Raw genomic sequence first — 26,634 nt, 5'->3', positions numbered from 1 at the left:
GGATCTCCTCCCAAGTGTAGCAACCCTTTCCGTCCAATACATCATCCCATGTCCATTGCTCCTTTCTCTCCTGTCCCTTACTCCGTTTAGTTTTCCCTTGCCGCTTGGTCTTAGCGTGGTGGGTGATTCTGTAACGGCTGTCTCTCTCCTCATCCTCGGACAAGGTGAGGAGAGAAGGATCTTCAGACCAAAACGCAGCATGAGGGAAATAAGCCATCTTTATTATAAATACGATGGCAACACGAAACAAAACAAAACACTTTCAAAACTACAAAACAAGAAAATGACGTTGACGAAACCTGAACATAAACTTACATAACTAAACATAAACTCACGTACAGGAAACAGACGACATCGAAACGAAACGAAACGAACAACCGAAACAATCCCGTATGGTGTAAGACATAACACAGACACAGGAGACAATCACCCACAACGAACACTGTGACAACGCCTACCTAAATATGACTCTTAATTAGAGGAACGCCAAACACCTGCCTCTAATTAAGAGCCATACCAGGCAACCCAAAACCAACACAGAAACAGAAAACATAGAATGCCCACCCAACCTCACGTCCTGACCAACTAACACACATAACAACTAACATAAATAGGTCAGGAACGTGACAGCCTGCTCGTATTTTCCCTATAAACAATGGCTTAAATTACTTTTGACATTACCTTAATAATACACTTTAGTGAAGGTTTGGTGTGGCTAATATTAAGCTTTAGCCACTGCAAGCATATGATATGAAGGCAGTGTGCACTGGCGCTCCAACTGACTCCAACAGTAGAACTTGAGGTGAGGAAGAATGTTTCATGCCTACCAGAGTTACTACTATAATCTAATAAAACAATGCTTATCCTTATACCAGATATTCTGATTGAAAAATAACAAATTAGCCTCCTTCTGTACATCTGTACTATCTAGCCATCTGACATAAAGAAATGCATGTCAGTGTGTTAGCATGTCACAAGCATATCTACAAACTCCCTCACGACGCCAGGACAGCGGAGTCATCACCACCTTCCGGAGACACCTGAAACCCCACCTCTTCAAGGAATACCTAGGATAGGATAAAGCAATCCTTCTGCCCCCCCCCCCCCCCCCCTAAAAGATTTAGATGCACTATTGTAAAGTGGCTGTTCCACTGGATGTCATAAGGTGAATGCACCAATTTGTAAGTCGCTCTGGATAAGAGCGTCTGCTAAATGACTTAAATGTAAATGTAATATCTGTCTCTATCTCTCTGGGGCTAGGCCTATGCTTCTCTTCCTTATATAGGCTCTATATATTTTGTAATGTTAATATCATATAGTGGACACCTAAGCCTATGCATGCAATGCATTTAGTGCTCAAATCTCTGACAGCTGAATTGTGAGGTGGACAATATTTTTTTTAGGAAAGAAGCCTAAAAAACAATATTTTTTGTTGTTGCATATGCTACACATCGAAACATAAGGAATAATGATTAGGTAATTTGATATAGGTTGTTTTTAGGGTCACGTAAATGTGGCTCATTTGGCCAATAACCCTCATTTACTGATGGCGCTGGTGCCGCCAAGTCGGATCTGAATGCAAATGGATGTCCGGTAAATTTCTCATGTCTAGTAAATTCAAATCTTCCCAGTCACATTGTCAGGCGACACATTTTCCAAAAGGAAACCCTGAAATATGCATATTGTTTTGATGCATATTTTAGAATTTTCACATGAAAATCTGTTGCCAATTAGATGGAAACCTATAGACACCCTAAAGACTCTGTCAAGTGTGCTAGTCCAGTGTCACTTTGATTATGCCTGCACATCATGGTTCACCAGCAGCCCCAAACATCTCAAAAATAAGCTACAGACTAGGTTTGAATAATTTCCCGGTATTTTACAAAATGTTCCACCTCGAGAATAACCACTTTTCTCCCAGGTTATCCGGTATTTCCCGCCCAAACCGGAAGTGCCATTCTAAAGCATATTAATACATGTATGTCTGGATTTGATTAGAGCTTTGATCGGCATGAAAATTCAAGTCTGATGCTACCTGAGGCTGATGAGTCATGCATTTAATAAATGTTATGAGCCCAAGCCCAAAAAAGCCCAAATGATTGAGCCGTTATCCAATACATGTTAAAAAATAAGGTGACCCCCAAAAGCCAGATGGAGAAGTGTAAATTAGGCGTGCATTCAGTCCTTATATTTCTGCAACATGTGCTGCAGAAAATGTAGTGACCACAATGTGACCACAAAGTCCCTGACTTTATTGTGCAATCCCAGTCACTTTAAAAATGATTTCTGTTTTCAGAAAGTATTCAGACCCCTTGACGTTTTCCACATTTTATTACGTTACAGCCTTGTATGAAATATTTTTTTCTCTCATCAATCTACATACAATACCCAATAATGACAAAGCAAAAACAAGTTTTTATAAAGTTTTGCAAATATGTTAAAAATAAAAAAAATGAAATATCACATTTACATAAGTACTCAGACTCCTTACTCAGTACTTTGTTGAAACACCTTTGGCAGCGATTACAGCCTCGAGGCTTCTTGGGTATGACGCTACAAGCTTGGCACACCTGTATTTGAGGAGTTTCTCCCATTCTTCTACAGATCTGCTCAAGCTCTGTCAGGTTGGATGGGGAGGGTCGCTGCACAGCTATTTTCAGGGCTCTCCAGATATGTTAGATCTGGATCAAGTCCGGGCTCTGGCTGGGCCCTCAAAGACATTCAGAGACTTGTCCCGAAGCCACTCTTATGTTGTCTTGTCTGTGTGCTTAGGGTTTTTGTCCTGTTAAAATGTGAACTTTCTCCCCAGTCTGAGGTCCTGAGCGCTCTGTAGCAGGTTATTATTATGGATCTCTCAGTACATTGTTCCCTTCATATTTTCCTTGATCCCGACTAGTCTCCCAGTCCCTGCCACTGAAAAACATCCCCACAGCATGATTCTGCCACGACCATGTTTCAACAAAGGGATGGTGCCAGATTTACTCCAGACGTGATGCTTGGCATTCAGGTCAAATAGTTCAATCTTGGTTTCATCAGACCAGAGAATCTTGTTTCTCATAGTCTGAGAGTCCTTTAGGCAAACTCCAAGTGGGCTGTCATGTGTCTTTTAATGAGGAGTGGCTTCCATCTGGCCACTCTACAATAAAGGCCTGATTGGTGGAGTGCAGCAGAAATGGTTGTCCTTCTGGAAGGTTCTCCCATTTCCACAGAGGATCTCTAGAGCTCTGTCAGAGTGACCATCGGGTTCTTGTTCACCTCCCTGACCAAGGCCCTTCTCCCCTGATTAGTCAGTTTAGCCGGGCGGCCAGCTCTAGGAAGAGTCTTGGTGGTTCCAAACTTCTTCCATTGAACAATGATGAAGGCCAATGGTTCAATGCAGCAGAAATGTTTTGGTACCCTTCCCCAGATGTGTGCCTCGACTCAATCCTGTCTCGGGGCTCTACGGACAAGTCCTTTGACCTCATGGCTTGGTTTTTGCTCTGACATGCACTGTCAACTGGGACCTTATATAGACAGGTGTGTACCTTTCCAAATCATGTCCAATCGATTGAATTTCCCACTGGTGGACTCCAATAAAGTTGTAGAAACATCTCAAGGATGATCAATGGAAACAGGATGCACCTGCGCTCAATTTCAAGTCTCATAGCAAAGGCTCTGAATAATTATGTAAATAAGGTATTTCTGTTATTCAATTCAATACATTTGCAAAAATGTATAAAAACCTGTTTTCGCTTTGTCATCGCACGGTATTGTGTTTAGAATGATGAGGAAAATAAACATTTAATCAATTTCAAATCAAATCAAATCAAATCAAATCAAATTTTATTTGTCACATACACATGGTTAGCAGATGTTAATGCGAGTGTAGCGAAATGCTTGTGCTTCTAGTTCCGACAATGCAGTAATAACAACAAGTAATCTAACCTAACAATTCCACAACTACTAACTTATACAGTAATCCCTCGTTTATCGCGGGGGTTACGTTCCGAAAATGACCCGCGATAAGTGAAATCCGCGAAATAGAAAACTTTTTTTTTTTTTACAATTAGCAACTATTACATGTATACAAATACAGTGACTCACGTGTAGGCCGTTTCACTGCTCTTCAGACTGGGCCGCTGCATCCTGACTGCGCTCTGCAGTGTTCTCTTCTTCTGAAGCCCGCGGTGCAGGTGTGTTTGTTCGGGAGAAGAACATAGTGATAGGCAGCTGTTGTCGCTCTTTTTTCTTCTTTGCAAAAAGATCCTTGTACACCGACATGCCACCATCGATTACGTTGGAGAACTGTAATGAACGGCTCATCAAAGGGTCCCATTCCTCAGCTACTCGCTTAAGTTCAGTGGCCATTCGCACCATGGTTGCTAAGCGATGTTCGTACACATAACTGCACGAGACGACAAAATGATAGCACAATTCGTAGCATGTTTTGATACAAGAAGCGGGAGTGAGTTTTTAGCGAATCAGAATGCAGAGCACAATGCACCAAAAAAAAAAAAAATATGCATTATGAAAATCCGCGAAATAGCGAATCCGCGATAAGTGAACCGCGAAGTGGCGAGGGATCACTGTACACGCAAGTGTAAAGGGATAAAGAATATGTACATAAAGATATATGAATGAGTGATGGTACAGAACGGCATAGGCAAGATGCAGTAGATGGTATAGAGTACGGTATATACATATGAGATGAGTACTGTAGGGTATGTAAACATAAAGTGGCATAGTTTAAAGTGGCTAGTGGTACATGTATTACATAAAGATGGCAAGATGCAGTAGATGATATAGAGTACAGTATATACATATACATATGAGATGGGTAATGTAGGGTATGTAAACATTATATTAAGTGGCATTGTTTAAAGTGGCTAGTGGTACATTTTTACATAATTTCCATCAATTCCCATTTTTAAAGTGGCTGGAGTTGAGTCAGTATGTTGGCAGCGGCCGCTAAATGTTAGTGGTGGCTGTTTAACAGTCTGATGGCCTTGAGATAGAAGCTGTTTTTCAGTCTCTCGGTCCCTGCTTTGATGCACCTGTACTGACCTCGCCTTCTGGATGATAGCGGGGTGAACAGGCAGTGGCTTGGGTGGTTGTTGTCCTTGATGATCTTTATGGCCTTCCTGTGACATCGGGTGGTGTAGGTGTCCTGGAGGGCAGGTAGTTTGCCCCCGGTGATGCGTTCTGCAGACCTCACTACCCTCTGGAGAGCCTTACGGTTGTGGGCGGAGCAGTTGCCGTACCAGGCGGTGATACAGCCCGACAGGATGCTCTCGATTGTGCATCTGTAGAAGTTTGTGAGTGCTTTTGGTGACAAGCCGAATTTCTTCAGCCTCCTGAGGTTGAAGAGGCGCTGCTGCGCCTTCTTCACAACGCTGTCTGTGTGGGTGGACCAATTCAGTTTGTCCGTGATGTGTACACCGAGGAACTTAAAACTTTCCACCTTCTCCACTACTGACCCGTCGATGTGGATAGGGGGGTGCTCCCTCTGCTGTTTCCTGAAGTCCACAATCATCTCCTTTGTTTTGTTGACGTTGAGTGTGAGGTTATTTTCCTGACACCACACTCCGAGGGCCCTCACCTCCTCCCTGTAGGCGTCTCGTCGTTGTTGGTAATCAAGCCTACCACTGTAGTGTCATCCGCAAACTTGATGATTGAGTTGGAGGCGTGCATGGCCACGCAGTCGTGGGTGAACAGGGAGTACAGGAGAGGGCTCAGAACGCACTCTTGTGGGGCCCCAGTGTTGAGGATCAGCGGGGTGGAGATGTTGTTACCTACCCTCACCACCTGGGGGCGGCCCGTCAGGAAGTCCAGGACCCAGTTGCACAGGGCGGGGTCGAGACCCAGGGTCTCGAGCTTGATGACGAGTTTGGAGGGTACTATGGTGTTAAATGCTGAGCTGTAGTCGATGAACAGCATTCTCACATAGGTATTCCTCTTGTCCAGATGGGTTAGGGCAGTGTGCAGTGTGGTTGCGATTGCGTCGTCTGTGGACCTATTGGGTCGGTAAGCAAATTGGAGTGGGTCTAGGGTGTCCGGTAGGGTGGAGGTGATATGGTCCTTGACTAGTCTCTCAAAGCATTTCATGATGACGGAAGTGAGTGCTACGGGGCGGTAGTCGTTTAGCTCAGTTACCTTAGCTTTCTTGGGAACAGGAACAACGGTGGCCCTCTTGAAGCAATTTTAGAATAAGGCTGTAACGTAACAAAATGTGGAACAAGTGAAGGTGTCTTAATACTTTCCGAATGCACTGTATGTATATTTTTTACTTTGAATCAATCAATCAATCCAAACTGTGCAGATTCAATTTGATGAATGGAAAGAGACATCTGGTACAAAACACCAAAATGTCGAATGAAATTCAGAGATTCGATACTGGGTAAGCCTACAAGATAGGGAGGGATGTGTTTTTACATGTATTGTTATTTGTCAATTTCGATCTGTCCCTTACATGGTTGCAATCCCCCCAATCACTGTCCTTGGGTTAGAGCATCTCTAAATGCTGCCTAGGCGAATGGCTCTAAATGACAGCTTTAAATGACTTATAAAAATCAATACCCTCTATTCATCTTTAAAGGCAACCTGCCTGCACTTGTCCATTTGAATTAGATCCAACTGATATCAGATGGGAATTTGTCTCTTCTCTCTCACAAGCAATATAAAATAATGGATAAAATAAAATAAAAAATGTGAGGCAAGCGCATAAACACACGTAAGCACGCACACACACACACACACACAAACCTTAACAACCTGCCTTTGAGAATAGAGAGAAACTGTAAAGAATGGGCAGTTTATTGAAATGAAGGCAATGGAAGTAGAGAAGCAGAGAGAGAAAAGATGGAGTCACTATGGCAGGCAGACTCATGGCCAAATCAATCATGAGTGAACAGAGTGTGGAGGCTTGCTGCTGTGACTGTGTGTATTGTGTTTGTACAGCATCAGTCCTATGAACCCACCCTGGTGCTTTGGATCTGCAGGCTGCCAGGCTCCAGCAGGGCCATGCGAAGGTCCTTCCCCAGCAGACTGAGGCCATCCTTCAGCCAGGTAACGGTGGGCTCTGGGTCCCCTGACACCTGGCACCTCAGCAAGGCCACACCCCCAACAGCCTGCGTCTGGTTGGACGGGCCCTGCCGGATGATGGGTGGGGGGCGGTCCTTTGAGGCTGGAGAAAAACAAGGAATCACAATGAAAACATTGAAACACAAACTATGAATTACAGTTTAGTGCTATACTAAATTACAAATTTGACCCCATAAATGTTCATGAATTTATCATTGGAGGCGCTAGGTCTTCTTGATGTATCTGTTGTGATAGGGGGTACCTGTTTTGGGGGTCGTTTGCAGATTTCTGATAGTGTGTGCTAATGGCACCACATCACACCATAGCGCTCTATTTACAAGGTGTAGAATAACGATGGCTCGCCTACGGCGCTAATTACCCTGCCTTCCTCATAACACATTCACACCCTCCCTCCTTCCTTCTCTTCCTCCTTCTCTTCCTCCTCTGACTCACTGCTGCACCTCACAGCTCCCTCCCTCAGACAAGAAACAAGCCACTGCATTTCTGGGGTGTTCAATCTTTTAATATTGTCTCTTCTTCCCCTGCTTATCAGTGCTGTTAGTCTCAATTCAGACAGAGTATTTGCACCAGGTTCTAGAGCTCTAAAATTCTATCACAGCTCCTTCAGACTCAGAGGACATAGTCACTAAACCAGAAATGCAGAGAAACCAATCAGACACCAGCCTTTATAGAGTGAGACATCCTTTTACTCTGCTAACTTTCCTGCCGAGACCTTTATACTATAGCCACTGTATACGTAATAATTGTCAGCACCGCATTGTATGATTAATATTGAACAATTGCTAGACTCAAAAAATATGACTTAACTGTAATCAGATGCTATAACAAAAGATTACTTCTTTCTTGCATAATTTTTCCAGCCAGACCGCTCAAGATTGTACGCCTGTCCATGTCCTGAGGACATCTGTAAATGCCTTCGAAAGCGGCCAATAGATCGCTATTACGATCAAGTAGGCTTGGGTTTGCTAAGGCGTGGATAGCGGCGGTGGAATGGGAGAGTATATATGGATACGCCCGGTGCCCAAATTGATGACGTATGTCACGCAGCTGAGAGTGTAGTGTAGATTTCTATTTATTAAATTTTTTATTTCAGCTTTATTTAACCAGGTAGGCAAGTTGAGAACAAGTTCTCATTTACAATTGCGACCTGGCCAAGATAAAGCAAAGCAGTTCGACACATACAACAACACAGAGCTACACAGGGAGTAAAACAAACATACAGTCAATAATACAGTAGAAAAATAAGTAAGTTAGCAAATGAGGTGAGATAAGGGAGGTAAAGGCAAAAAAGAAAAAAAAGGCCATGGTGGCGAAGTAAATACAATATAGCAAGTAAAACACTGGAATGGTAGATTTGCAGTGGAAGAATGTGCAAAGTAGAGATAGAAATAATGGGGTGCAAAGGACCACCCCCCCCAAAAAAAAGAAGTACAGTAGGGGGAGAGCTAGTTGTTTGGGCTAAATTATAGATGGGCTATGTACAAGTGCTAAATTATAGATGGGCTATGTACAAGTGCTAAATTATAGATGGGCTATGTGAGCTGCTCTGATAGCTGGTGCTTAAAGCTAGTGAGGGAGATAAGTGTTTCCAGTTTCAGAGATTTTTGTAGTTCGTTCCAATCATTGGCAGCAGAGAACTGGAAGGAGAGGCGGCCAAAGGAAGAATTGGTTTTGGCGGTGACCAGAGAGATATACCTGCTGGAGCACGTGCTACAGGTGGGTGCTGCTATGGTGACCAGCGAGCTGAGATAAGGGGGACTTTACCTAGCAGGGTCTTATAGATGACCTGGAGCCAGTCGGTTTGGCAACGAGTATGAAGCGAGGGCCAGCCAACGAGTGCGTACAGGTCGCGGTGGTTGGTAGTATATGGGGCTTTGGTGACAAAATGGATGGCACTGTAATAGACTGCATCCAATTTATTGAGTAGGGTATTGGAGACTATTTTGTAAATGACATCGCCGAAGTTGAGGATCGGTAGGATGGTCAGTTTTACAAGGGTATGTGGCAGCATGAGTGAATAATGCTTTGTTGCGAAATAGGAAGCCAATTCTAGATTTAACTTTGGATTGGAGATGTTTGATGTGAGTCTGGAAGGAGAGTTTACAGTCTAACCAGACACCTAGGTATTTGTAGTACAAAAAAGTATGAATGTATGTACTTGTAAGTCGCTCTGGATAAGAGCGTCTGCTAAATGACTTAAATGTGTAAATGTAAATGTAAATGTAGTTGTCCACATATTCTAAGTCAGAACCGTCCAGAGTAGTGGTGTTGGACGGGCGGGCAGGTGCAGGCAGCGATCGGTTGAAGAGCATGCATTTAATTTTACTTGTATTTAAGAGCAATTGTAGGCCACGGAAGGAGAATTGTATGGCATTGAAGTTCGTCTGGAGGGTTGTTAACACAGTGTCCAAAGAAGGGCCAGAAGTATACAGAATGGTGTCGTCTGCATAGAGGTGGATCAGAGACTCACCAGCAGCAAGAGCGACATCATTGATGTATACAGAGAAGAGAGTCGGTCCAAGAATTGAACCCTGTGGCACCCCCATAGAGACTGCCAGAGGCCCGGACAACAGGCCCTCCGATTTGACACACTGAACTCTATCAGAGAAGTAGTTGGTGAACCAGGCGAGGCAATCATTTGAGAAACCAAGGCTATCGAGTCTGCCGATGAGGATGTGGTGATTGACAGAGTTGAAAGCCTTGGCCAGGTCGATGAATACGGCTCCACAGTATTGTTTCTTATCGATGGCGGTTAAGATATCGTTAAGGACCTTGAGAGTGGCTGAGGTGCACCCATGACCAGCTCTGAACCCAGATTGCATAGCGGAGAAGGTATGGTGGGATTCGAAATGGTCGGTAATCTGTTTGTTGACTTGGCTTTTGAAGACCTTAGAAAGGCAGGGTAGGATAGATATAGGTCTGTAGCAGTTTGGGTCATGAGTGTCTGTCCCCCCCCCCCCCCTTTGAATAGGGGGATGACCGCAGCTGCTTTCCAATCTTTGGGAATCTCAGACACTCTTTCTCACGAAAGAAAGAGGTTGAACAGTCTAGTAATAGGGGTTGCAACAATTTCAGCAGATAATTTAAGAAAGAAAGGGTCCAGATTGTCTAGCCTGGCTTATTTGTAGGGGTCCAGATTTTGCAGCTCTTTCAGAACATCAGCTGACTGGATTTGGGAGAAGGAGAAATGGGGATGGCTTGGGCGAGTTGCTGTGGGGGGTGCATTGCTGTTGACCGGGTTAGGGGTAGCCAGGTGGAAAGCATGGCCAGCCATGGAAAAATGCTTATTGAAATTCTCAATTATAGTGGATTTATTGGTGGTGACATTGTTTCCTATCCTAAGTGCAGTGGGCAGCTGGGAGGAAGTGTTCTTATTCTCCATGGACTATACAGTGTCCCAGAAATTTTTTGAGTTTGTGTTGCAGGAAGCAAATTTCTGCTTGAATATTGGTTTCTAGCTTCCCTGAAAAGTTGCATATCATGGGGGCTGTTCGATGCTAATGCAGAACGCCATAGGATGTTTTTGTGTTGGTTAATGGCAGTCAGGTCTGGAGAGAACCAAGGGCTAAATCTGTTCCTGGTTCTAAATTTCTTGAATGGGGCATGCTTATTTAAGATGGCGAGGAAGGCACTTAAAAAAAATAACCAGGCATCCTCTACTGATGCGATGAGATCAATATCCTTCCAGGATACCCCGGCCAGGTCGATTAGAAAGGCCTGCTCGCTCTAGTGTTCCAGTGTTTCAGGTTTGACAGTGATGAATGGAGGTCGTTTGACCGCTGACCCATTACGGATGCAGGCAATGAGGCAGTGATCGCTGAGATCTTGGTTGAAAACAGCAGAGGAGTATTTAGAGGGCAAGTTGTTTCTTATGATATCTATGAGGGTGCCCGTGTTTTCGGCTTTGTGGTGGTACCTGGTAGGTTCATTAATAATTTGTGTGAGATTGAGGGCATCAAGCTTCGATTGTAGGATGGCTGGGGTGGTAAGCATGTTCCAGTTTGAATGAATGGATGAATGGATTCGGTTCAGTTAGTGGTCTTGATGAGAACTTCCCAGCATACTAGTTTATGCTGGCAACAACAGCAGTATGGCGCTAGTTAAAACTTGTAAAAGAAAGTGATGTTTATTTCGATGGTCGAGGGAGAAATAATTTGTCGTATTGCGGTCGACATCTGGATGTCACCGTGGCATGCCAATTAGCTAACATAATGACAAGCAGTTGCGAATGACCAGTGCAACAGTGTTCTATTGAGGCGCTTGCTAGCATCTTTTCTCCGGGCAACAGGTCTCCTGGAGCAATGCAATATGGTTGGGCTTAGAGGCTAGTGCTTGCCGACGTGTGCTGCTTCCCACTGGCCAGCAGTTGCCTCCCACCAGGTAGCAGCATAACATGTCACTGGCGGTAGCTAAATTGGGCAATTTATTCCATCCCACTTGATTTTATTTAGAGTAGGATAACATCCTACACGAGAGTTAACTTGTAATATTGGTATTTGATACTAGTCACCATGTGGATGTCAAAGTGATACAGTCTACTGCTCAATGGGGAGAGTTTGCACTGCATGCAGGTAACACCACAACACAGGGCACAGTGTCCCTTCGATCCTGCTTGCCGCAGTTAGGAAGGGGAAGTAGCTAGATAGTGTAGCCAACATCAGGCCAGGGTGAAGGCTAAAGCACATTTATTGTAGTGATTTTCAACTAAAACTTACAACTACGGCATTAACGACTACATACAAAAACTATTCTAAGCACGCTCCCAAGTTCCAACTTTGGCAGGCAAGCAACTTCTTTTTAGCAACATCTATCAACTAGCAAGCTGGGAAGGGCTCAATAGGATGACTTACTGAACCGAATCTGTTTATCTCCACTCTACTTTTGCTGCACCAAATATCTAATACATTTGGGCACTAGGCATGTCCGTATAGCCTCTCCCGGGTTCCGAAGGTCCCGTGTTCAATTCCAGTTGTAGAGACAAATTTTGACATTATTTTTACCTTAACCCTTAACGTAACCATTCGGAATGAATGCCTAAACTTAAAGATGCACTACGCAGAAATTGCCTAATTTCAGTTTATGTGACAAACAAGCAAGTATAGTGTAGGTGATCATTGTACCATCTAAACCGTTGTTAATATATGTTCCATAACCAAAAATATTGTATTTTCAAATGCTTGAAGCTGGTGTACAAAACCGAAAGAAAAAGCTACAAAAATGTAACTTTAAAACAGGAAGCATAGAAATAGTGCACATAGAACATATCTACAGCTTCTTAGCCAGGTAGGCTTGCAATGAGAATTACATATCTATAACTCACATTACTAAGTGAATTTTGTCAAGTCGCCCAAAAAGTTACACATTGGAGCTTTAATGTTTTAACTCTATCCAAAACCTTAACCCTTAATTTAAAAAATGTGAGGTTTGAAGTAGGGCTGATTCAGTGACCATATTACCTCCACACCGGCGGACACGAGTCATGAAGGCAGTCAAATTCCACGTCACCGTTTAGTCACGGTAATTAGGCTTCTCCAAGCTCTGATGCTGCTGATGGTCATTAGTAGCCTACCAAACTTGCTAACTGCCTGGTACTGCCTGGTACTCAGCACTCTATTGCCCCTGCAATCACGCTGACATCAATGCAAATGTCATCAAAAATTGAATCAAACACTTCATGAGAGCCCATGAGCTCATGTTACTATCTATAGGCGATGCAATTGCGTGAGAAAACAGTGACGGCCTCTATTAAAAAGAGGATCCAATCAGCTTTCTATAGGCCTACTATATTTATTTCTCAACTTTCCTAATACTAAGCACATTGCTTATCTTTACAACGAGAGTATAGCCTACCTGGCTGGCATGAAAATGAATCACGGGAAAAGCGTCCTCCATTCGCTATTTAAGTGCATAGATGACATGTATTTTTTCCCCTTCCCCTGTTTGGAGACAGGTGCATGATAATGGTCCATTCTAAATCAAAACAAATTTCACACATATATTATTTAGTATGCGTAAAGACAAGATTAAATCAAGAATAGTCTGATGGGTGACAATATTAGCCTATCACTTGTGAATTACATATTATCACTTGTGAATGATGCCCAGCGTAAGGCAAGAAACAATGCCTTTTTTTGACACTTTTCCAAATCATAGTTGCACACCTTATGTAGCCTATCCTATAGGCCTATACAGTGGTATAAAGTACTTGTGTAAAAATACTTTAAAGTACTACTGACGTAGTTTTTTGGGGTATCTCTACTTTACTTTACTATTTAAATGTTTGACTACTTTTACTTTTACTTCACTACATTCCTAAAGAAAATAATGTACTTTTTACACCATACATTTTCCTTGACACCCAAAAGTTCTCGTTACATTTACAATGCTTAGCAGGACAGAAAAATTGTCCAATTCATACACTTATCAAGAGAACATCCCTGTTCATCCCTTTTATTTCTGATCTGTCAGACTTCCCAAACACAAATGCATGGTTTGTAAATTATGTCTGAGTGTTGGAGTGTGCCCCTGGCTATCCGTAAATGAATATAAAACTAGAAAATAGTGCCTTCTGGTTTGCTTAATATAAGGAATGTGAAATGATTTATACTTTTACTTTGATACTAAAGTATATTTTGGCAATTACATTCGCTTTTGATACTTAAGTATATTTAAAACCAAATACTTTCAGACTTTTAATCAAGCAGTGTTTTACTGGTTGACTTTCACTTTTACTTTAGTCATTTTCTAATGAGGTATCTTTACTTTTACTCAAGTATGACAATTGGGTACTTTTTCCACCACTGGGCCTATATGTTTTGATAAGACTGTATCACAACTAAAGTGGCCAAATAACTTCTTAAAATTAAACACATTAATCCACTTTACAATGAGTTTAGAGCATACCTGGCATACATAAGTAGCGCGTGAGTTTCAAGTTTGGGGAAGATACTTTTCACCATAAAAATGCACCTTTATAATCAAAGCATTACATGCATAATCTCACTTTTGATAATGGTGTTTTCCCACTAATGGAACATTCACGCTTATCACCTACTGCCATGTGTGCATTGCTGCGCTTATAATGTGTAGAAATAGCCTAATAGTTAACGAGATGTCAAGCTAAATGTTCTGATCTGTTGCGTCAGCCACATTGCTGTCACGATCGTTGTAACGTGGAAGAGAGGAGGACCAAGGCGCAGCGTGATAACAATACATCTTCTCTTTTTTTGAAGACGAAAACGAAACGAACACTGACAAACTATACAAAACAACAAACGACCGTGAAGCTATAAAACGAAAGTGCAGACACAAGCAACTAACGTAAAGACATAGACAATCACCCACGAACTACCTAATGAATATGGCTGCCTAAATATGGTTCCCAATCAGAGACAACGATAGACAGCTGTCTCTAATTGAGAACCAATCTAGGCAACCATAGACATACATACACCTAGACTGAACACTGCCCCATAAACATACAAAACCCTAGGCAATACTAAACACATACATCCCAAATGTCACACCCTGACCTAACTAAAATAATAAAGAAAACAAAAGATAACTATGGCCAGGGTGTGACAATTGCATTAAAAAAAGTATGCTAGTGGTTGCATTCATTTAGGATCTATTGCATCCCACAACTGTACCAGACTCTGTTTAGAATATTTATTTCTGGCACAGAATAGAATAGGTAAACTTTTGTACTTTGGGGGATAGTAGATTGACATAGGCTAGTGCTTTTGCTGTTTGTTAGGCCAACTCATCTTGTTGGCTGACGAAAAGTAAATGTGGACAGTTCTTCCAATATCTTCAATATGCGCCTCGGAATTGGATAAGCACGCACGCAGTTGCGTCCCCGATGTGTCTGTCTTGACTTGTAGCCTGTGAGAAAGAACCGATCACGTGATGGAGAGCCATGTGAGTGAGAAGTGATTCGGGGCACTTAGCACTCAGGGAGAAGGCAACAACTGGCCGCAAAAGTCATTTACTTTTTTTAGGGTGCATTATGGCCACACAAAGGGGATGCCGTCGTGAAATTAGAGGCATTATCAAGTGCTTGTCAACTTGTGAATGAGAGACTGATGAAGTGTGTACAGCCTGCGCAAAAAACAAAGCAGAGCTCATGCCTTTCAAGCGACTTTTTTCAAATCATCATTAGAGTTGTGTCATTCAGCCTAAAGTTACATTAATAACTATAAATTAAACATATAGGAGTACCTATTTCTTTGCTACCGCTCAACACGCATGCAATAGACACATGCACGCACTCCCTCAAACAGTTTGGAGAAAATATCCTTTCTATTTCTGTCACGACTTCGGTAGAAGTCGTTGCCTCTCCTTGTTCGGGCGGTGTTCGGCGGTCGACGTCACCGGTATTCTAGCCATCATCGATCCATTTTTCAATTTCCATTGGTTTTCTCTTGTCTTCTCACACACCTGTTTTCAATCCCATCCATTATCCTCTTGTGTATTTAACCCTCTGTTTCCCCTCATGTGTTTGTCAGAGATTGTTTCTTGTTAGGATTGTTTTTATGTGTATAGGTGCGCGACGGGTCTTCGTACCCATATTTGTTTTGTTTGTTTATTATTTAGTGTTATGGAGCGGGTATTTTGACTGTCATTAAAAGACTCCATTTTACACTACGTTTGACTCTCCTGCGCCTGACTTCCCTGCCACCTATACAAACGACTCTGACAATTTCATTCAGCTTAATTCAATTGTATTCTTCAGACTATAAAACAATATAAAATAATGCCCCATAATTCTAACCAAATCTTGTCTGCTAAATGAACTAGTGTAGCCCACAGCCACATGGCAGAGCCAGATTAGGACCTAACATAAGGACAACTGAGAGTATGCTAATTTGCTCCTCTGAAATAAATTACATTTTCTTTATATCATATTTCTTTAGACCTGTGTAAAATAAATAATAGATTTCTTGTGAATGTGTTGGCTATATTACGTGGATTTATTAGCCTTTTTAAAATGTAGATGTTCCAAAGGTCTGCATCTGTGGCTTGTAGGCTATGTGTGGAAACTAGGAGATGCTAAATGTGTTTATTACCGTGAGATTGACAGTTATTTGCTTGACAACCACCGGGTGACGAAATTTTGTGACCACACAGCCCTAGTTTGGAGCAACGGACAACGGAACTATGCTGAGCAAAAAGTTCTACAGCTGCACCATCGAGAGCATCTTGACTGGCTGCATCACCGCTTGATATGGCAAATGCACCACCCTCGACTGCAAAGCACTACAGAGGATGATACGGACAGCCCAGTACCGAGGTCCCTGCAATCCAGCACCTCTATATCAGGCAAACGTAAGACTACTAAATAGTTAGTTAATGGTTCCTCTGCACTGACCCTGTCTTGCACTGACTCTATGCACACTCACAAGACAAAATATACACACTATATACACACTCACACATATACCATACGGACCCACTCACACAAAACCAACACACATTCACTACTGTACATACGCACATAACACACAAATGCATACAGACACAACAAAAACACACAACACACAACAACCTCTCCCACAATGTGATCAAGACAAAGGAGATGATCGTGGACTACAGGAAAAGGAGGGCAGAGCACGCCCACATTCTCATCGACGGGGCTGTACTGGAGCAGGTTGAGAGCTTCAAGTTCCTTCCTGCCCACATCACCAACAAACTATCGTGGTCCAAACACACCAAGATAGTTGTGAAGAGGGCACGACAACACCTATTCCCCCTCAGGAGACTGAAAAGATTTGGCATGGGTCCTCAGATCATCAAAAAGTTCTACAGCTGCACCATCGAGAACCTCCTGACTGGTTGCATCACCATCTGGTATGACAACTGCTCGGCCTCCCATACGGCCCAGTACATCACTGGGGCCAAGCTTCCTGCCATCCAGGACTTCTATACCAGGCGGTGTCAGAGGAAGGCCCTAAAAATGTCCAAAGACTCCAGCCACCCTAGTCATAGACTGTTCTCTCTGCTACGACATGGCAATCGGTACCGGAGTGCCAAGTCTAGGTCCAAAACGCTTCTGAACAGCTTCTACCTCCAAGCCATAAGACTGCTAAACAGCTAATTAAATGGCTACCTGGACTATTTGCATTGACCTCCCCCCCTTTTTTTAATGCTGCTGCTACTTGCTGTTTATTATCTATTATCTATGCATAGTCACTTTACCCCTACCTACATGTACTTATTACCTCAATTACCTCGACTAACCTGTACCCCCGCACATTGACTCAGTACCGGTACCCCCTGTATATAAACTCGTTATTGTTATTTTATTGTTGCTCTTTCATTTTTTACTTTAGTTTATTTAGTAAATATTTGTTCTTAATTCTTGTTTTTCTTAAAACTGCATTGTTGGTTAAGGGCTTGTAAGTAAGCATTTCAAAGTAAGGTCTAATCTTGTTGTATTCAGCGCATGTGACAAATACAATTTGATTTGATTTGACATACTCATCATATGCTGTTGCTACTCTGTTCTTTATTTTAGTCTTATTATTATCTATCCTGATGCCTAATCACGTTACCCTGCCTTCATGTACATATCTACCTCAAATACCTCATTCCCCTCCCTGCACATTGATCTGGTACTGGTACTCCCTGTATATAGCTTCATTCTTGTATATTTCATTCCTCTTGTCTTACTATTTTTATTTTTACTATTATTTTTTAATTCTGTATCACTGGGCTCGTAAGCAAGCATTTCACTGTTAAGTCTACACCCGTTGTATTCGGCAGATGTGACAAATACAATTTGATTTGATTTACTTGATTTGAGCATTAGGAGCAACCCAGGGCGTCAAAAACACTTCAAAATTTGACCTTTGGAGCATCTTCAAAATTTGTGTCTGAATCTGAAGTGAAATTGGTAAAACCGTGAGCTCTTGTTGCATTTTTCACACTCAACCACTTGATCATTCCTTCAATCCCCTGTACTGTATACAGCAACACTATTTACATATTTTCCAACTCGCATGGCAAAGTATGTTCTCTTTCCAAAAAATCCTTTAGCAGATGTTAATTCAATAATGTGTTTGAGAGGAATCCAGGAAATGAGTGAGAAAGAGAGAGAGCGATGGAGACAGAGATAGAGAGCGAGAGAGGGAAAGAGAGAGCGAGAGAGGCGTAAACAGCTCCTAACTGGCACTAGCTCAGCACTTAAGATAATGATGCTCTTTGAGAGGAGGAGAGAGGTGTACATGTGACTCTCCATCAGGGAGAGAGTTTTCATTTGAACAGTTTCTCTCTTTGCAGGCCTTTCATGGCCTCTCTCTGGTGCAACTTCCCACAGTGACGTGCTAATGAAATGGATGAAGGCATTTGACCGATTAGCTCTTACACCTTTCAGCACATCTCAGCCAAGACAAGTGCCAAGCATTAAACAGTCAGCCTCTGATGCATTTAATGCACCTTCAGTGCATGTGGTCAAGCAAGTGTGTGTGCTTGCACTTAGTTGTGCATTGTTCTCAGGCAAGGCGCACAATTCTGTTGGCAAGGATAGCTCTGCAGGTGCGCATTGATATGACCACATGTACCAGTGTGTGTGTGTGTGTGTGTGTGTGTGTGTGTGTGTGTGTGCGCGTGTGTTTGTGCATGGCATGCTCTATATGCTCTCACCGTCTGCCACCTCTAGCTGAGCCTTGGCCAGGATGCTGCCGGCCACAGTGAGGGCCTGGCAGGTGTAGTAGCCTGCATCAGAGCGCTGTACGGAGGAGATGGTCAGCTCTCCACTCACTGCCACTGACACACGGCTGTCTCCCTGCGCTGGCTGGCTGGGGAACAGCAGATCCTGGTGAGGTAACATAGATTCATTATGAAAAACAGCATGGTGTTTTGTCCTGTGCTCCATAGAAAACATGGCGAGATTCAATGTAGGCCTAAATGTTGCCGTTGATAGTATGAGTAAATAGTAAGTCATAACTGTACTGTGCAGTTATGAGTCATAATTGCTGTCAGTGACAACCTTGGCAATACAATGTTATATAACAGTATAGTCCCAATCACCGTACATGTGCAAGGCAAGATCAGGCTGCATTAACTAAAAAGCAACAACAGGTCAAACCAATCATCTGAAACCTTGCTCTCTTTTACTCAATTTCCATTCTCAGTGTGTGTTCATTACTGACTAGGATGTTATGTCCTTAGTCCTCATATTCACTCACTTGTCCTAGAAATGTGTGTGTAATTCAGTAGTAAGGGTTTGTGGTCCTCTATCTGCTCGGAGTGGTCGGTAATTTACACTGTGGGTGAGACCCAGTCAGCCCTGCCAGTGATGATGCCCTGCACTACGGGTCTTGAAGTTAAGTGAGTCCTCACGGCCGCCCACACATAGCCTTGAAGTCTCTACCTCTTTCGCTTCAATTCGATTTTTTTCCCATTCCGCTACATGAGAGCAGACAAACGGAGGGGAAGGGAAGGACATTAGCCTGATCCCATTATGCCTAACAACTAATGCAGCAAATTAATGTAATTTCTTGTGAAATAAATTGCTGGTCAGAGCCCTGCAGAGTGGACTGATGATTGATAACCACTTCATTATGTAACTGTCACCGTGCTCGGGAATTCGGAGTGCCCTCTCTCGTTCCACGGCTCTATCCACTGTCGAATCAGGACCCAACCTTCATGTCTCAATTAGGTAAACAAGGAGATTTTTTTTTTGTTTATGTGCATTGGAGGAGGCCAACACACTAAGGGGAACTCTCATGTATAAAAGCACACAGACATTAAACACACGTTATTCAAACAAGTGTTTCTTACCTGGCTGCCCTCTCGTTGCCAAAACACAGTGGGTTGGGGGTTGCCCTTGGTCTCACAGGGGAAGGTGGCTGTGCGCCCTTCAGCCACGATCTGGTCCCGGGGTCGCACCACAAACAAGGGAGCCTCTGAAGGTCAAAGGTCAGAGATGTGAAACTGTCACCACAGCACAGCAGGAACACATTTAGAGAAAATTATGTTCATGTACACAAACTAAGCAAAGAGCGCTACAGGTTTCAGCTACAAGCTACAGGCTGCAGGGAACATGCAACAGGTGATTGTCTAGTAGTCTCTCTTAAGAGCCATTACTACAGGTAACAGACCACAGAAGCCATAGATCCAGTTGGCCGCAAACCTGCATGAATGTGACCAACTCATGAGCACGACTGCTTTAACAAACATTCTCCCCTTCTAGTCTCTACATCAGAACTACTGCATATCAACTACTATGTCTTGATACTGTTGGAGAAACAAAGGGTTTTCAACTAACTTTACAACACACAACTAAAAGGAGGGCAGGGTTGGGTGGTTCAAACTAAGGAACTAAATGTGCATGTATTAGTACTGTATGTTAAATAATCAGGTGTGAATGTGTGTTTTGTGTTTATGGGTGTGTATGTATGCTAGTGTAGGGACATTTACTGAGCCCTTTAAAGCATGTGCCTTTGCGTGTGTGTGTGTGTGCATGTGTGTATTGTTGTGTGACAGAGAGAGAGAGAGAGAGAGAGAGAGAGAGAGAGAGAGAGAGAGAGAGAGAGAGAGAGAGAGAGAGAGAGAGAGAGAGAGAGAGAGAGAGAGAGAGAGAGAGAGAGAGAGAGAGAGAGAGAGAGAGAGAGAGAGAGAGAGAGAGAGAGAGAGAGAGAGAGAGAGTAATACATGCACAATGGGATCAGGTCTTACTTACCAACAGGGCGAGCTGGTGAAAGAACAATGGTGTGGATGGGTAAGGACAAAACACAAGACCAAGAGGAGAGGAGGAGAGGAGGAGAGGAGGAGAGGAGAGGGAAAGAAAAATAAATGAAAATCAGAAATGAATGACATATGGTGTTGGGTACAAAAGTCCAGCAGGTACGGATGAGGAGAGTGGGGCTCAGTCACCATGGCAGGTGATGGCATGGGGCTTAGGTAAAGGAAATAAACCTGGCATAATCTTGGGTTGGAAGGGTTTTATAGTAATACAATGTTCACAGATGTGGAAACATCATAGCATCACCACTGACGCACTGTGTGCTTATGTACAAACAAACAAAGGCAAAATCAGAACGCTGAGTTTCGCCTGCCCTTACCCTCTTCAACTCAAATACCCTTAAAATACCCCACCAGAGTCTCACTGCACCAGTTATATTAGCATCCCAGTGGAGAGAGGGATGCAGGGTGTGTAGCACAATTGGTTCTGGTTAAGTTGCTCATCTTTCTGTGGAGGCTGGAGGTCCTGGTGTAATCATTCAGTCTGGGCCCTGGGAGAGAGAGGGACTGAGCCCAGCTCCAGGCTCACATCAGGGGGGCAATAACACTCGCACAGACTCACCCTGCTGGGACTATTACCACAGCTCCAGGAACAGGACTGTTGTTTGTCTGTCTCCTACAGTAGCATATACTCACCCCTGATGGTGAGGGTAGCCGAGACCTCCACTTTGCCCACACGGTTCTCAGCCACACAGGTGAAGGTGCCCTGGTCGCCAGCTGATGCCTTCTTGATCCTCAGGAGGAAATCCTCCTTCTCATAACGGATGTCATATCTGAGGAAGGAGGAGAGGAGACGTTGACATTAAACAAGTCAAGCTTGCAGTAGTCAGTCTCACACCTCTGCTGGCTTGCATGCCATGGCTGTTTTACTAAACGGCTGATATGATACGGTTGGAAAAAGGGGCTATGTTCTGTATAAATAACAATTACACTTAAAAATGTAGCCGTATGCTTATGTACAATTCAGTAAGAAAAGCAGTCCACCTCTGGGACATTTTAGAGTAAAGCTTACATAAAATAATAGGCTGTGGAGATAAGGTTGTTTTGAAAAATAAAGCAAGGTTTTCTGAGACACTTTAAAACTCCCCACTGCAGAGAGACTACATTCTGCTACAGAGGAGGAGGAGGAGGAGAAGGGGGGGGGTCAATTGTGCAGGGCTGAAAGGCAAGGTAAAATGAAAGGTGCTTTCAGCTGGAACCCTGACTGTTCCTCTATTTCAATATTTATGAAGAAGAGGCACCCACTGTGGGGTGTGTGTGAGTGGGTGTGCTATGTGTGTATGTGTGTATGAGTGAGTGAGTGAGTGAGTGAGTGAGTGAGTGAGTGAGTGAGTGAGTGAGTGAGTGAAAGAAAGAAAGAAAGAAAGAAAGAAAGAAAGAAAGAAAGAAAGAAAGAAAGAGAAAGGCTGTCTAATCCCAGAGCCGGCAAGGTGGAAAAATCTTCCCTTCTGCCCTTAAGCAAGGCAGTTTACCCCCACAACAACTGCTCCCCGGGAGCCGATGAGGCGGAAGTCGATTAAGGCAGCCAGAGCAGGGCTAACAGTTCATCACTTAGAGAAACACCAGTCCTAACAGAGCATGGCTAACAGTTCATCACTTAGAGAAACACCAGTCCTAACAGAGCAGGACTAACAGTCCATCACACAGAGAAACACCAGTCCTAACAGAGCAGGACTAACAGTTTGTCACTCAGAGAAACACCTATCCTAACAGAACAGGACTAACAGTCCATCACTCAGAGAAACACCAGTCCTAACAGAGCAGGTCTAACAGTCCATCACTCAGAGAAACACCTGTCCTAACAGAGCAGGTCTAACAGTCCATCACTCAGAGAAACACCAGTCCTAACAGAGCAGGACTAACAGTCCATCACACAGAGAAACACCAGTTCTAACAGAGCAGGGCTAACAGTTTATCACTCAGAGAAACACCTGTCCTAACAGAGCAGGACTAACAGTCCATCACTCAGAGAAACACCTGTCCTAACAGAGCAGGACTAACAGTCCATCACTCAGAGAAACACCTGTCCTAACAGAGCAGGACTAACAGTCCATCACTCAGAGAAACACCAGTCCTAACAAAGCAGGACTAACAGTCCATCACTCAGAGAAACACCAGTCCTAACAAAGCAGGTCTAACAGTCCATCACTCAAGGGCAGAGGGTTTGACATGGCTACAGAGCATGGAACATTATGGAGCTGGACTCTCCCCTCTAAGGGGCCTCCTCTGGTCTCTGAAGCAGACAGACCAGCAGACGGTATTCTGTCCAGTCTTCCATAACGTCTGGACATGTGAGACGAGCAGAGCACTGAAACAGAATGAGTGGGGTGGGGCCACAGATACAAGAGGTGAGAAAAGTGAGGGGGAGAATATCGATAGAGCTTTCTGTCCGTTCGGACAGTTGGTATATCTGTCTGAAACTTGTGAAGACTCCAGTCACGTCACGTCTCTGACCCACATACACACATCCCTGGAGGGCTGGTCTGGGAGGGATGGGGAAAGAGAGGGCGGGAAGGAAGGAAGGAGAGAGAGAAAGAGAAAGAGAGAATGGCAGGTCTGAAAGTAGGGCATGTTTCTGGAATCAGGGGGAAGGATGGAGAAAGGAGTGAGCAGGGAGTAGACAGAGAGACAACCAGACGGAAGTACAGCCAGACAGACACTACTCAATTCTACCCCAGTCTGAGAGAATGTTCCTCACGGCCACTTCCCGTCTCGGACACATGGTCATGCTGAACACACAGACTGAAGCCAACACTATCTTAATTCTCTCCCACACCACTACTACTTCAGGGCACTTCCTTTAGAAATACACACTTCAATTATATCATGGACTGAAACATATATTTCCTCTCATACAGATCCCAATAGGGTCAAAGACGTTATATGGAATTTGACATTGGCGAACTGTGAAAGGGTTTTCAGTTACTGTGAAACAAGCCAGGCCAACAGAGTAAAGCCGGCTGCTGGGAGGGACAAAGAGTTATGGTAAATGTTGTTTTATGCTGTGGACCTAACCACATATTGACTCCATTGGCAGCGTAGTCCTCCTGCTGTGACACCAGGCTAAGGACTCTAACCTCAGACTACCCTGCATGTCCAAAGCCAGTTGTGTAAATGGATTATTGCTCTGGACAGTTGTCCTGATTGCACTTCAATTAGATAATGATACATAATAGTGGCCTAAATATATGGTATTGCTAGAGCTTAGGTCTTGTGTAGAGTAGTTATATAAATAAAATGACTATTTCTATGAGTCTAGCTAGAACGGGTAGAATGCCTTCAGAAATAATTCATACCCCTTGATGTATTCTACATTTTGATGTGTTATAGAAATATCTAATTTACATAAGTATTCACAATCCTGAGTCAATACATCACCTTTGGCAGTGATTACTGTGAGTCACTAAGAGCTTTACACTCCTAGATAGTACAATATTTGCCCATTATTCTTTTTTAAATGATTCAAGCTCTGTCAATTTGGGTTGTTGATCATTACTAGACAGCCATTTTTAAGTCTTGCCATAGGTTTTCAAGTTGATTTAAGTCAAAACTGTAACTAGGCTCCTCAGGAACATTCAATGTTGTCTTGGTAAGCAACTCCAGTGTGCAATAGGCCTTGTGTTTCAGGTTATTGTTCTGCTGAAAGGTGAATTAATCTACCAGTGTCTGGTGGAAAGCACACTGAACCAGGTTTTCATCAGGTTTTCATCTAGGATGTAACCTGTGCTTAGAACTTCTTAAGGTTAGGGGGCAGTATTTTCGTTTTTTGCTAAAAAAACGTACCCATTTAAAACTGCCTATTTCTTACGATGGAAAACACTCTGAAGTTTCCAAAACTGTCAAAATTTTGTCTGTGAGTTAAACAGAACTGATATTGCAGGCTAAAACCTGAGGAAAATCCAATCAGGAAGTGCCCCTGTTTTTGAAACCTCTCTGTTACTATGCATCCCTATTGCCCATTTAAAGGGATATCAACCAGACTCCTTTTTCTGTGGCTTCCCTAAGGTGTCAACAGCCTTTAGACATAGTTTCAGGCTTTTATTTTGAAGAATGAGCGTGAACGACCACATTGCGTAAGTGGATAGGTGGGGGCTCTCAGAGTGAGTTGTGCGCAAAAGAGAAAGGCAGCCATTGTTACTACCGGTCCTAGTGAAAAGCCAACTGTCCCGGTTGATATATTATCGAATAGATATTTGAAAAACACCCTGAGGATGGATTATAAAAAACGTTTGACATGTTTCTGTGGACATTATGTATATAATTTGGAATTTTTGTCTGCGTTGTCGTGACCGCTCTTTCCGGTGGATTCCTGGGCATTACGCACCAAACTAACGGAGGTATTTGGATATAAAAATATCTTTATGGAACAAAAGGAACATTTGTTGTCTAACTGGGAGTCTCGTGAGTAAAAACATCCGAAGATCATCAAAGGTAAACGATTAATTTGATTGCTTTTCTGATTTTCGTGACCAAGTTACCTGATGCTAAGTGTAATTATTGTTTTGTTGAGCGATCGATAAACTTACACAGACGACAGATGGATTAACAAAAGGCTAAGCTGTGTTTTGCAATATTGCACTTGTGATTTCATGAATATGAATATTTTCTGGTAATATTATTTACCTGTGGCGCTATGCTACGCTATGCTATTCAGCGTTGCTGATGACAATTATCCCGGATCCGGGATGGGTGGTTCAGAAAGGTTAGCTCCATTCCGTTAATTTTTATCCTGAAAAACTCACCAGTCCTTAACAATTACAAGCATACCCATAACATGATGCAGCCACCACTACAGTATGCTTGAAAATGTGAAGAATGGTACTCAGTGATATGTTGTGTTGGATTTGACCCAAACATAATGCTTTGTATTCAGGACATAAAGTTCATTTATTTGCCACATTTGTGGCAGATTTACTTTAGTGCCTTATTGTAAAAAGGATGCATGTTTTGGAATATTTTTATTCTGTAAAGTCTTCCTTATTTTCACTCTGTCATTTAGGTTAGTTTTGTGGAGTAACTACAACGCTGTTAATCCATCCTTAGTTTTCTACTATCACAGCCATTAAACTCTGTAACTGTTTTACAACCACCATTGGAATCATTTTGAAATCCCTGAGAGGTATCCTTCCAATCAAGCAATTGAGTTAGCAAGGACGCCTGTATAATTCTAGTGACTGGGTGTATTGATACACCATCCAAAGAGTAATTCATATGTTCACGCTGCTCACAGGGATATTCAATGTTTGCTTTTTTTAACCTTTCCTCCAATAGGTCCCCTTTTTTGCGAGGCATTGGAAAACCTCCCTGGTCTTTGTGGTTGAATCTCTGTTTGAAATTCATTGCTCGACTGTGAGTCCATGAAACGTATTAATTGACTTGTTAAGCACATTTTTTACTCCTGATCTTATTTTGGCTTGCCATAACAAAGGAATTGAATACTTACAGACTCAAGACATTTCAGCTTTTCATTTTTAATGAACTTGTAAAAATGTCTAAAAACATTATTCCACTTTGACATTATGGGGTTTCGAATTCAGGCTGTAACATTATTTATTTAATAAGTCAAGTGATGTGAATACTTTCTGAAGTGCATTCGGAAAGAATTCAAACCCCTTGACTTTTAACACATTTTGTTACGTTACAGCCTTATTCTAAAATGGATTAAATTGTTTTTTCCCCTTAACAATCTACACACAACACCCCATAATGAAAAAGTAAAAAATGTTTGTAAAAAATGCAATGTCACATTTACATAAGTATTCAGACACTTCACTCAGTACTTTGTTGAAGCACCTTTGGCAGCGATTA

The 26,634-nt window shown here is 42.8% G+C and overlaps 1 protein-coding gene across 5 annotated transcripts in view; it reads right to left on the bottom strand.

Moving 5' to 3' along the window:
* The window catches only part of LOC129815255 (roundabout homolog 2-like), a 237,940-nt gene that overhangs the window by 51,405 nt on the left and 159,901 nt on the right, over window positions 1-26,634 (bottom strand). For all 5 annotated transcript variants that reach the window (XM_055868890.1, XM_055868899.1, XM_055868907.1 and 2 more), the window contains exons 6-9: window positions 21,463-21,599; window positions 19,864-19,988; window positions 18,724-18,895; window positions 6,957-7,162 (exon numbers count right to left, since the gene is read on the bottom strand). In XM_055868890.1, coding sequence (XP_055724865.1) covers window positions 6,957-7,162; window positions 18,724-18,895; window positions 19,864-19,988; window positions 21,463-21,599 — 640 coding nt within the window. The remainder of the gene's footprint in view (window positions 1-6,956; window positions 7,163-18,723; window positions 18,896-19,863; window positions 19,989-21,462; window positions 21,600-26,634) is intronic.

Source organism: Salvelinus fontinalis, chromosome 2 (assembly GCF_029448725.1).
Source record: "Salvelinus fontinalis isolate EN_2023a chromosome 2, ASM2944872v1, whole genome shotgun sequence".
Lineage (NCBI taxonomy): Eukaryota > Metazoa > Chordata > Actinopteri > Salmoniformes > Salmonidae > Salvelinus > Salvelinus fontinalis.
Note: the sequence above shows the minus strand (reverse complement) of the source record. Positions and strands in the feature narration are given on the sequence as shown.